The sequence below is a fragment of the Podarcis gaigeae genome (genome assembly GCF_964106915.1).
Source record: "Podarcis gaigeae genome assembly, chromosome: 5".
Classification (NCBI taxonomy): Eukaryota; Metazoa; Chordata; class Lepidosauria; order Squamata; family Lacertidae; genus Podarcis; species Podarcis gaigeae.
The window spans coordinates 50,502,922-50,515,831 of record NC_139681.1 but is presented as its reverse complement, the minus strand read 5'-3'; the positions used below and the strand labels follow the sequence as shown (position 1 = coordinate 50,515,831).

Below are 12,910 nucleotides of genomic sequence, written 5' to 3'. Positions count from 1 at the left end.
ACATAACAACAGCATACAATGTGCAGCACAGGTCTCAAAAAGTGAAGTGAAAAGAGAATAGGGATCAGATAGGAAATAAAGCCACATTATTTAACAAATTAGTACAATATTTCCTGTTGCCACATTTGTCAGTGTGGCAGGCATAAAACCATAGGGAGAGACTGAAATGCAGGTCATTTTGTATGGGCATGGTTTCTCTGAAGTTCCTATGTGACCATCCCTACCTGTCCAAAGCTGGTGCTGAGAGGGCCTTTCTCCTGCCCAATCCAATGCAGAGAGCTTTTTAAGTACCCCACCTTGCTTACTGGACTCTCGGTAGGTCATGCAAGAGCTTCCATGAGATCTCAGAAAGCACTTCGGGAGGTGCAATCTGCAATCTTCATAAAGCAGTGATTGTGTATGTAAAGTCAGCATAAGATGAGCTCTACCCGTACGTAATATGATAGGATGAAGTTGCATGGTTCTCTTCAAGGAGGTACCATTGTGCAGTTAGGCTTCAGAGATAATGGGAATTTTACTATAACATTGGCAACCTTTTGCTCCTCTGTATGAGAGAAATGTCTCATTGATTTCCTTTCTCTCAACTACGGTTGAATAGTAATAGCTTTTCTATAATACCCAAATGTATTTTTCTTATAATCCACTATGGATAAAGAGTAAGGTCTCTCAATACTAATGATACTCTTAGGAACAAAATGTTATAAAGGATAAGACATCAACTTTGGGTCTGCCTGTGGATGGTTGAAGAGCAGGAGAAATGAAATCTCATTTATGCCTCCATCACTTTTGCACATGTTTTTCCAACATTCAGTTGCCTGCAAAGAGTATAGTATTTATAGCACAGAGTAATTTGTTACACTGCTGAATTTTTCTCTTGCCAAAACATATTGCCAAGTTTGCATTTTATAGTCCTTTACTGATTTTTTTTAAGGAGAGTGATTCACTTTGTTCTCCATTTTTTAATAGGTATATGTGTGTATTTGTTGATCTTAGTACTTGCGAGGCATGCACCTCAGCATCAGGTACATTTGATTGCAATCATACATTCAGACTCCTCTCTCCTTTGCCCATTCCCATTATTCATGTAGTCTCCCTTTTCCACTCTTTCTTTCCACAACCAATGTCCTCCCTAAATCCCTAGCTCTCCCTTCCGGCAGTCTCCTCTTCCCTATTTCTTAGGACCAGATCTCCTAATGCACTGGGAACAAATTACGGTAATATCTGCAACTATGGCCTCAAAGTAAAGTGATTTAAAAAGCTGCTGTTCTTGATCAACAGCTTTGGGATCAAGATCTGTGTTGCCTGCTGAACGATCATATTCATTTTCTTTGTCATAAATTGGATAGCTGGAAATTCCATCTATTTGTGCTAGAGTATGACTTTTATAACCTTGCTGGAGTGAGACCTGTGTAAGCAATTAGAAGTCATATTTCTATGGTTAGTATCTGCAGTGGAGTTTGTAGAGGGAAATGTCCAGACTACCTTTATCACTGGTTCTGTGTTGTTGTTTTCCCTAATGTTTCAGTGAATTTTGGAAATAGAACATAATGTACTTATTTGATATAATTGTATGAACCCTGAGGATAAATATGCCTTTGACAAGAGTGAGTTAGCTGTGGCAAAAGGGAAATTGGCCAGAGAAAGGGAAATTAGCTCAATTCTCCCTTCACTTTGGTGGCAGAATTTTAAGAAGCCGAGGGAGAGAGGCCTCTCAGTAGATCACTGTTTCTGAATAGATAATAATGCTAACCTACCACATAGGGGGGTTGGAGTTTAATTAATTAAAGTTGTAAATCACTGAGAGAGTCTCAGCTGGTAAACATTGCAGTAAAGAAATGCAAAAACATCGACAATGTTCAAGTTCATTCTTGAGAGTAAGCTGAAAATAAAATGTTCTAGTGTACTAGGAATGGCTTTAAAGGCAAGAACATTTAGTGAGAAAGCAAAGTGAAAATAAATAAATCTGATAGCCAATAGAGATCCCTTATCCAGTTTATGAACAAATGTGCAATTGCAATATTTTCTGAAGAATATTCCCCCTGAACCATAGATTTTCCTCCAGTCAAAGCATTTGTGTAATAATTTCATTAATGCTTAAATTATTCATTGAGTATTTTTTTCTTTCAGTAAAATAATTTAGCCCACAAAAATGGTATTGAATAGTTAACAATTACTGTAAAGCTAATAATTTTGGGCAGGAATTCCAATTGTAAAGAGCCCTGAAAGGTGGACACTGGGGGGGGGGGGCTGCAGTTGTCTAGCTATCTTGCAGCTCCCCCAAACTGCTTAACAGACAGTAACAATGAGAAATCAATAGTCTTTTGTTTATCCTTGCTTGGAAATTTGAAAACACAGCACAGTATGGTAGGATTCCAAGCCCAGGTTTGGCGAACTCTTGGAAGGATCCTGAACTTCCAAAAAGAGCTTTAAATTTCTTCGATGAAGCATTCCAACAGCTCTCCAGTGTAGTGTCATCATTGTTCCCATGTTATAGTGGGAGCAAAAGCCAGGTAAACCAGCAGAAGAAAAATAGAATTGCACAGTTAATATTTCTTGCATTGCAGGTATTAGGACCACTTATTTTCCTGTTCACTCTTTTCCTATGAAGTTTGATTCTTTTGGCGGCGGTGGCGGGGGGTGGGGAACAGACCTCTTAGAGTTGCCACAAACCATAGAACGTAGCTGTGAGGATTTGAGTTTGCCCATGTTAATTGCATCAAATCAACTCACTTGATTGCTTACGTACAAAGCAATCATGTTTACTCTAGTTGGTGTTCACCAGATAAATACAGTGTTAATAATGTGATTAAGAATTAATTTTTACATTAGTGTAAATTATCATTATCTGCAAAGGGGTACCGGTAATTTATTCAGGCTGCTCAGGGACTCACTTTTATTTATAGACAAATTGTGATAAGAATAGCTTTCTGATGTTTTCGTCTGGCGACACGGAAGTGATTAATGCGTAGTTGTTTGCATTCTAAGTACTTTGTGGATCAGATCTGTATTTGTGCACTGTGTCAAATTTTATTCTGCTCATGTCAAAATACTTATTACTGCTGACAGGTGTAACATACCCACATTAATTCCTTTATCCAATTTTCTAATTGCTTTTTTGGCAAGAGATGGCAGCCATTTAGTCTTTCGTGATCTATTTGTCTTTATGGCATAATAATGCACTTTTAAAAATTAGATGCACCTAGCTTTCAAATGACTGCCCAGAAAATAGATGACCAAGTACTTAAATAAAATGGGTGTTCTTTTTCTTGGAATATAAATGAGTAGAGAACATTTCACACATTTAGCTCATTTCACTTTGTGATGATAGTGAATATTTTTAAAGGATTTTATTAATCCTTTTTCATCTTTACCGGAATCTAGTTGCATACTGCTGCAAAAAAAGGAGCAGAAATTCATTTGTCTAAATGAAACCTAGCCTTACCCAAAAGAACTGATCGCTATCACTGATTTTTTTGAGCAGAGCTATGCAAGCACAACCTAAGTTTCTACATTGCTAGGAACAGTACACCATCCATCTCAGCATATGCTTCCTTTTCCTCCTAGAGAGGCATGCATGTTGCCCCTAGCTGGATCAGGACAATTTTTTTGAACTCAATAAAAATGATCTTATATTATTAAAGTCCACATTCTAGTAATACTTAGGACCAATGAAAAGTCAAGAAAAATGTGACAAGCTTTTGAGTTTTCCCGCACTCATCATCAGGTGTGTGGGGTGAATTGTGGGGGGACACAAACAAACAAAAGTAGAAAAAAAAATGGTTTGATGTTGTAGCCAGAAGGTTTTGCTCGTGGACTAAGTTCCAAGAAGGTGATTGCAAGCAGAGCAAGTCTCTGCCAGGCGTTACCATGCAGAAAACATGTATCACTTTCCCCCGCCTAGGAATCTGACTGGTTGCAAACCCCAGGGCAAAAGTGGGGAAACTGTGATCCTCCAGATGTTTCTGGGCTAAAACTCATTCCAGCCCCAGCTGGCATGGCCAGTGGTTAGGGACTGTTGTTATTTTGATTTAAATACAGCATATAAATATTTGGCAAACTGCAGATACCCCTAATACACAAAAATTAAATAAGATTAAATACAATATTAAAACCAACAACGAAAACTCAAATCAAATACAAATTAGGATAACTGTTGGGTTCATAAATTGTTTGCTGTGGCTTATATAAGTTTTAAAGGATGGAAAATGTTTTCATCTTCATAATGCCACAGACACCATGATTTAAGAAATAATTGACAGTGCAAGAAAATTAGATATATGCTTAACTGTCACTTACTGAAATCAGTGGCACTCAGGTATGCTTAACCTTTACTGGACTGTATCTTATGTATCTATCTCCCCCCACCCCCAACTTTTTATAAGCTTTATTCATTCAGGCCAACAAAGGAAAACAGGGAGGACACCCACCCACACCCAGTTTATTTTTAAGAAGACATCTGTTTCCTCCATATATTATCCACTCCAAATGGTTTATTAACTGTCTCACTGTCTTCGGCTCCCCCCCCCCTTTTCTTTTTTGGCACACCATTAACAGTTACTTCTTCTTACTATCCAAAATGTGACAATTCCAGCAAATAAATCACAGTTCTTAAGTGCTTTGGGTAAACAAGCATGTGCCTTATCTCTCCCCCCAAAAGCTGTGGAAAGTGTATGATAAACTGTACATTTCAAAGAATGTGTCTTGTCCCACTGAAATAGCTTTGATTTATGGTTATGTATTTATCTTTAAACAACTGACAAACCTAAGGGTATCTGAATTATTATCATTTGCTCTATGCTGCCTGGGTCTCTTCCTACAAACCTGAAATGATATACACTAAGATTGCACTTCTCCTTTCCCAGCCTTAACGTGCTATAAAACATTTTCTCAGGCAAAACCAGAAAATGCTAGATGTACTTGATTCTGATGAAGTTCAGTTGAAAATTGTTAATGGTAATACCATTTGATTCAGGATATGTTATCTGAATTTTATTGACACAAAATTAAAATAGCAAAAGTCTCTTAAGATTCTGTAAGTTTTAGCAGTTGAAAATATTTTATTGATGTGAATTTCAAAAATCAAGAGCTGTCTCTCACATATCTATATAGCCATTTTTAAATGACCCCTGACAGTTAAGTCCAGTCGCGAACAACTCTGGGGTTGCAGCGCTCATCTTGCTTTACAGGCCGAGGGAGCCGGCGTTTGTCTGCTCTGCAGGCAGTTTTTCCAGGTCATGTGGCCAGCATGACTAAGCTGCTTCTGGCGCAACGGAACACTGACACAACAGCATCACACCAATCCACTTTTGTCTTACGGGCGGGGGATATGCCAAAAATGGAAACCAGTGGCTCCTGATCCATAATCATAAGGGCCAAACTATCCTGCCATATGAGAGCTATAATCAGATCTCATAAAGTCTTTTAATTTTGGTATTTTACAAAACAGGGACTTGTAAGTTTCCTCCGCAGCCAGTAAGCAGGTGGTAGTGGGTAAATTGTATCCGGGAATCAACAGAGACTAAATGGATTAAGGCAACATCTCAACCACGCAGCGCTGATTTAAATAATACCCCTCCCCAAAGCTGCTCCAAGCTGAGGTAGAGGAAATATTAGGATAGCTGAATGGTAAAATTTGATTCCTAAACAAGGCGTGACTGATTCATACAAATGTCTGCAGTGCCCAAATTTATTTTCATGTTGTGAGGGTTCTGTACGACTAGGTATGTAATCAGCTATACCACTGGCTATAGAATCTTTAAATCAGCTGGCCAGGTAGGTTGGCCGGGCTGGAAGTTCCAATGCATGCAGTTTTAGCAACGGTATGATTTCTGATGGCCAGTATATATGTTTGCCACAATTTCTCGTTTGCTGCTCCTTTTTCTGCTCCTTAACTTTATCACAAGAAATTCTAGCACAAATTGCTATAAACACCTTTAAGTTCTGACCTCTACATTAAAATAAATTCTGGGGAGTTTACTCACAAGCAGACTTGTGCAGGGAAATGTTGATAAGTATAATATATCTCATCTCAGTTTTTCTGCATGTTTGCTCACTAAATGTATCCCGGTTCTAGAGTAATAAAGGTTACTTTCTGTTAATTAAATAGAAATGGTTAATTGTTTATGCAGTGGAAAATAATACTATTTTCTTCTCTTACTGCAGAATTGCATGTCAGCATATTTAACATTGCTAAACTGTCACTTGTTTTTATATCCTTAAATCAGTTGACATTTACATGTAGTTTTGTATTTTGCATGTAAATGGAAAAGTTTAATGGCTTTGAACTGCAAATCAAAACCCATTGACAGAGCTTCCCCTCGGATATTTTTCTTTTTTGTCTTAAGAACATGACAGCATTGCTTTCTAAATATTTACACATAAGAGGGTAAAATGACTGTTTTTGACCGCAAAGGTTTTAGAAATATCTTCAATACATAATTAAACATGTAAGCTCTGAAATGAGAAATTCATATGATTTATCAAATGCAAAATATGGAAACATGACTAATTATAAATCATTTTCAAGTGCTAAGAATTTTGTGGATTTGCATTCTGTACTGTGTATTTGCTACTTCTTGATTCTTAGACACTCAAGAAATTTTGTGTTGCTGTGACTTATATTGATGTGCTCATATATGAATGCCAGGGAGTCCTCTTAAAAAGAAAATAGTTATGTATCTGTATTCATTCCAAGTGAAAGATCCATGAGATGCCCCATAAAGTCCAAGAAAGGGAATAGATCTGTGTGCACAAGGAAATGTGCATATATATTTACTTCAATAAAATGAATAGGGATAAGTCTTTTGTGGAGGAGAACTCTTTGTGTCCCTCGCCTCTGATGCGAACAGAACTGGATTTCACCCCAAATAATGGTCACACAAGTGTAGCCAGAACTGAAATTCCACATGCAGATATTATTTTAAGATAAAAAAGCACTAAACTATTCCAAGGTGAGTTCTGTCTGCCAGAGTAGCAACTGCAGTTCAGAGTGGAAGGCACACTTGGACATGTTCAGTTCAGAATTGAAGTCTCTTCAATTAAAATTAAATAAAATTGCAGAATAGCTTGGTTAATTCTGGGCCCAGTTTGGACCTAATCATACTTTTGATGACATTAGAAATGGAATAGAATTGGAATCCCTTTACCCAACCTCCTGTGATCTCTGGCCAGGGAAGAACTGGTCTGACTAACAGTGACTTTCCTGCCCCCATCTGCTTTCAAATCTCCTTAAAAACCCCTTTTTGAAGTTTGGGGAATGCTTCTGAATGGGGTAGACAGTTGTACAGGTTGCTGAGGGAAAACAGGGATAAAGCAGCACAAACCCACACACAGTGACCCAAGCACATATTACACCTCTAGAGTGGACACAGCTATAGATAGACCAATGGTCTGGCTGAGAATAAGACAGCTTCTTAATTATTAGATCTTATTCTTCCCTATGTTCTGCATTGCCTCTTTTAGCTTTGCTTCAAAGACAGGTTGCTACCTGTCCCCTGTTGCAAAGCTTTGCTTTCCCTCTCTGTGTTGAACCAAAGGCAAGACTGTTCCAGAAGGCCTGCAAACACTATATTGGTAGTCAAGATAACCTTGGGACTAGTTGGCAGTTGTTGCAAGGATGAGCTCATGGATGCTTATAAATGCCCTTGCTTTGATATATGCTAACTGCCTTGCTTTGATGCTGTGTTTACTTGTGGGCCCTGGGATGGTGGCCTCTTGGCCTAGAAAGGGAGTCTTGGAATTGATAGTTGCCACCTATGCCCTCATAGGTCAGGTGGGTTGATGAGAGATTCTGGCCCTATGGACGTATGCTGTCTTTTGTATAAGTTATGCTTAACATATTAGTGTTTTGCGGACAAGTCATCATGGCCTCTCACTGCCGCAATGTCTGAACCATATCTGCAATGGCAGTGGACCTTCAGAGGCTGTGTTGCAAGTTTACATCTCCCTGTAAGAAAGCACTAGAACTGGCCATTCTGGTGTTTATTTGGTATCCCTGCATCAAACCATTCGCACAGGCCATCTGGGTTCAGAACACCCTCCCTTTCTGTGTTCTTTGACAATGCAGCAGCATGTTTCTGGTTACCTACTGGAGGATAATATATATTGTATACCACATTAAAGGTAAAGGGACCCCTGACCATTAGGTCCAGTCATAGCCAACTCTGGGGTTGCGGCGCTCATCTCACTTTATTGGCCAAGGGAGCCGGCATACAGCTTCCGGGTCATGTGGCCAGCATTACTAAGCCGCTTCTGGCGAACCAGAGCAGCGCACAGAAACGCCGTTTACCTTCCCGCTGGAGCGGTACCTATCAAATCAAATATCTTTAATACGGTCAATGACCAGAAAGGAGCGGTACCTATTTATCTACTTGCACTTTGATGTGCTTTCGAACTGCTAGGTTGGTAGGAGCAGGGACTGAACAATGGGAGCTCACCCCATCGCGGGGATTTGAACCGCTGACCTTCTGATCGGCAAGTCCTAGGTTCTGTGGTTTAACCCACAGCGCCACCCGCGTCCCATATGCCACATTAGATCAGTCCAATTTGTTATCATTTTGATTTTAACAGAAATATGTTCTTCATGTATATTTGATTTAATTTAAAATGCGAGGGGAGAAATCTTCACCTTTTATCTTTAGCAATATATTTCCTTTTTCCTTCTCTCTCTCTGTGTGTGGTGGGAGTGGGGGAACTACTGCAAGCACAGCTGTTTTTGAAAACGTAACACAGTATTTTTGAAAATGTAACACAGTATTCTTCCCACTGTGCTTTCTGTATTAGTTGTTGAGTGATACTAATCCTATGAGAAACTGTAGTGCTAAAACATATTGCTGATCTGAATGTTTCAGTAATTAACAGATGTTACTAAATTTGCTGAAATGAAAAACATTATCTTTTAGGTCATTTCTTTCTTTCTTTTGCCACTTTAATTGAATAATGCAAGTTATTCATGAAAACTTGTATTTAAGTCAATGAAATGAAAGGTTCATTTAAAACAACAATCAATGAGGATTATTCACAGGGAAACACTGAGGCTCCTATTTTATTGTGGATAGTTGTAAATGTTTTGTGTGAAGAATCCAATATGCAGCAGTATAAAATAACCTAGATCACGTAATACAATTTCTTCTCCATTTTCAGGGTTCTCCAAAGCCAATTGCCATTGAGCCTTGCTCAGGAAACAAAGCAGCAGTACTTACGGTGTTTTTATGCCTGCCAAGAGGTTCATCAGGAGTCCCACCACCTGGTCAGTCAGGTAAGAATTCTCCTAAATAGCAGCTATGGCTCTGATTCATTTGTTGTTATCCTAAGTGTATACTGATTGGATATTTACATTAAAAAAAGAATTATAGAAGAATCAGCCTCCATTATAGTTGTCCAACCGTACAAGTTGCTTTTCAGAATAAGGACCAGTTGCAATTTGTCAACTTGTTATAACTTACCTTCTCCCATATATACCTGCCCATTCATTCATTGAGCTCCTCATTGGAGGCCCTTCACCAGGTCCCCCTACCTAGTGAATTGGGTTGTTACTAGGGAGAGGGCTTTTTTGGTGGTGGCGCCATGCTCATGGGAATGCTTTCCCCAAAGAGGTTAGCCTGGCACCCACGCTGTGGTCTTTTATAGACAAATTAAAACCTTTATTTTCTTCTCCAAGGCCTTTTAATGGGTATAGTTATCTGGTGCTTTTAGATAGCTGTACCATGTTATTCTGCTTCTGGTTGTTGTTGTTTTTTCTGATATAAAATTGTTCCTAGATGCTATGCATTTGTTGGGTTTTAGATGTGTTGGGTCCCCCCTATGTTTACATTATTTATAAATAGTTTTGCTGTTTTTATGGCTTGAATTTAGTTTGTTGTACTTTTAATGGGTTTGTGAACTATCCAGAGAGATATGATTTGTTGGCAGTATATACATTTAATAAATAAACAAAATGACATGGTATATTATTCAATCACTTCTGATTTCTTTTGAAGTCTAGTTCTTTCTTTCTTTCTTTCTTTCTTTCTTTCTTTCTTTCTTTCTTTCTTTCTTTCTTTCCTTTTTGCCTTGCCTAGTGAGCTAATAAGCATTTTTTGCTCCGCCACTGAAAAGGCTGGCTTCCTTTGAGTTGTTGCTTTGTGCCAGGAAAATTAGAACAAAGCTGACAAGGCATGGTTTGTTGCGCTTCCTTTATGTTTACCGTTCAAACTGTTAACCCCTTTCCAGCTTCTTCACACTTCTCAGAAGACCAGTCAAATAAAGACTAGTACCACACCTGTGTATACATATGTACATTTTTATAAGGAACTATTCATTATAAAGACGCCACATTTGAAACTGTTTGCAAAGTACTGTGCCCAGATGATCCTGTCTAGTTTGTTTTTGCCTGCCTTTCCACCTAATATGGGAACTCAAGACTGCCTCCAGTAAAATATAAAAAAGGGATTCTTTTAGGTTTGCCAGGATGGGCTTAGAAAAAGGATGGGCATTAGGATTAAAACATAGCAGTATGTGTTTTAAACCAGCACACCAACTGTAATTGTTAGAGTCTCTCTGAGATGGAAGTCTGCTACAGTGAACGTTCTACTCAAAGTGGGACGTGGGGAAATAACCCCATTTTGCTTCTAAACCATTTCTCTAAATGATGTTACATAGCATCATCCTGAAGGGACTTCAGGATGGCCACCCAAAGAAGTGCTGGCATTGACTATTCAGCAAAGGCTTACCTCCTCCCTATTGCTAAAATCTCCCCTCTCTGATTTGCAACCCACATAGGTTGGCTTGGCATTAGCGATTTAGTTGAAAAGATTTAGTACATCATATTTACTCTAGCAGAAGGAAAGGTCCATAGAAAAATTATTAGGCAACAACTTTGCATGTAGATGGTCCTGGGTTCAATCCTCAGTGCCTCTAGGCAAGTCTGGGAATGTCTGTTATTTGAAACCCTGAAGAGCTGCTGTCAGCCAGTGTAGACAATACTGAACTACATGGACAAAGGCAACTTCCTATGTTCCTTGTTGACTACTATGTTTCTTGGAGAGTTTCCTGAGGGTGTTTGCTCTGCTTCATCACCGAATGTACAGCTGTTATTTCTTCCCTATTTTGCCCTCAACTTTTGCTCTTCCTCTCCCCAGTGCCTAAAATGTTTGTGTCAGGTAAGAAGGCAAGGGAAGCAAACTTAAATTTGCTGTTGGCAGCTGAAGCCTTGCCCTTCAGAGGGTCAGATTTGTTCGAGAGCTGCCACTTCCCAGCCCCTATATTATTGACTAGTATGCCACAGTGGGGCTAATTATAGTGGATAATTATATGTGATGGAAATGCAGTTTGGAACATTTCAATAAACAGCCTGGGGAATACTATGTAGCCACACAATATAAATATAGATGCTCTGGAAATTCTGCAATTCAAATAGCCACAAAGGAAACTCTGAAACTGGAATAAATATTCCCAATTTAATATAGGACATAGACTAGAGATTGTTGCTGTTATTTCATCATCTGCTTCTTCTCATGAGAAGTACACCATTAAAACCAAAGTGAAAGCACAGTACAAAGTACAGCAAACTCTGGGTACCAAGTAGTTATGTCCTGCCTTCTAACCCCTAAGATCTCAAACTAAGACTTTTCTATTTATATGGATAGAAAATGGAGTGTTGGTTCATCTCCCTCAAAGTGGGGGGGGATCAAATCCTCATCCATTACTATTTACCCATTAATGGAGGTGTGTCTATGCCTATAGTCCTGATATACCCAGTACTGAATTATATGTATTTATATTTGTAATATCAACTAATGGAGTCATCTGAGGTGAAGATGCCTATGCCCCAAAGGCCCCAATTATACCCACTGAAAGCTCTGCATGGAACAGGGATAGTATGGAGATGGCCTAGGATCTGGTGGGTCCAAGGGCCCTTCGTTCATGGAAGAAGCCCCAGAATCAGCCTTCCTTTGCCAGTCTCAATATGATGTAACTAATTTCCCTCCATTGGAGCCAATAAGGAAATACTAAAAAAAAGCAAAGATCCATGTGGGAAAAATTCAGAACATCTGCCCTCCCTTTCCCTACCTGGCCAGCACAAGCCAGTAGGACTTTTCAGTGCACATTGACACCCCACACGCACTTCATGCACACCCCTATTGTCACTTCAGGTTGTCCTGCAAGGTAGTGTCCTCTGTATGGGCCAAGTTTTAAAAATCTGTAAATTTCCTCAGTTTATTTTATTTAACAGCAGTATAAGAAAATAAAGAAATCAAGGGTAATGATACCTTAGGAAATATTGAGGCTTGAGAGGAATATATGTCTGGATAGGAAACCTAGTGCAGAACAATAGTTTTAAACATTATACATATGGAATTTATGGGAAGCTGGAGAGTACTTTTGCATCAGTATTTCCAGATTTGTCATAAAATATGTATACCGGTTGGGACACGGGTGGCGCTGTGGTCTAAACCACTGAGCCTAGGGCTTACCGATCGGAAGGTCGGTGGTTCGAATCCCTGCGATGGGGTGAGCTCCCATTGCTTGGTCCCAGCTCCTGCCTACCTAGCAGTTCGAAAGCACGTCAAAGTGCAAGTAGATAAATAGGAACCGCTCCAGCGGGAAGGTAAACGGCATTTCCGTGCACTACTCTGGTTTCGCCAGAAACAGCTTAGTCATGCTGGCCACATGACCCAGGAAAGCTGTCTCTGGATAAACGCTGGCTCCCTCGGCCAGTAAAGCGAGATGAGCGCAGCAACCCCAGAGTCGTTTGCAACTGGACTTAACTGTCAGGGGTCCTTTACCTTTTTTATGTATACTGGTAATGTCTATTGAGGAATAAGACAGATTTGAAGTATTAATCTGTAGTAGTAATTCAAAAGGTCTTGTATAAAATGATGATAAAATTAGAAATAAGACCTACTTTCTGCTAAGGGGATTGGGAAAGGAA

The 12,910-nt window shown here is 39.3% G+C and overlaps 1 protein-coding gene and 1 long non-coding RNA gene across 4 annotated transcripts in view; one reads left to right on the top strand and one right to left on the bottom strand.

The window, feature by feature from the left end:
- Positions 1-12,910, top strand: part of ATRNL1 (attractin like 1) — a 502,266-nt gene that overhangs the window by 421,791 nt on the left and 67,565 nt on the right. For all 3 annotated transcript variants that reach the window (XM_083741181.1, XM_083741182.1, XM_083741183.1), the window contains exon 28: positions 9,142-9,256. In XM_083741181.1, coding sequence (XP_083597307.1) covers positions 9,142-9,256 — 115 coding nt within the window. The remainder of the gene's footprint in view (positions 1-9,141; positions 9,257-12,910) is intronic.
- Positions 1-12,910, bottom strand: part of LOC310845837 — a 51,386-nt gene that overhangs the window by 15,704 nt on the left and 22,772 nt on the right. The gene's annotated exons all lie outside the window — the stretch shown is intronic.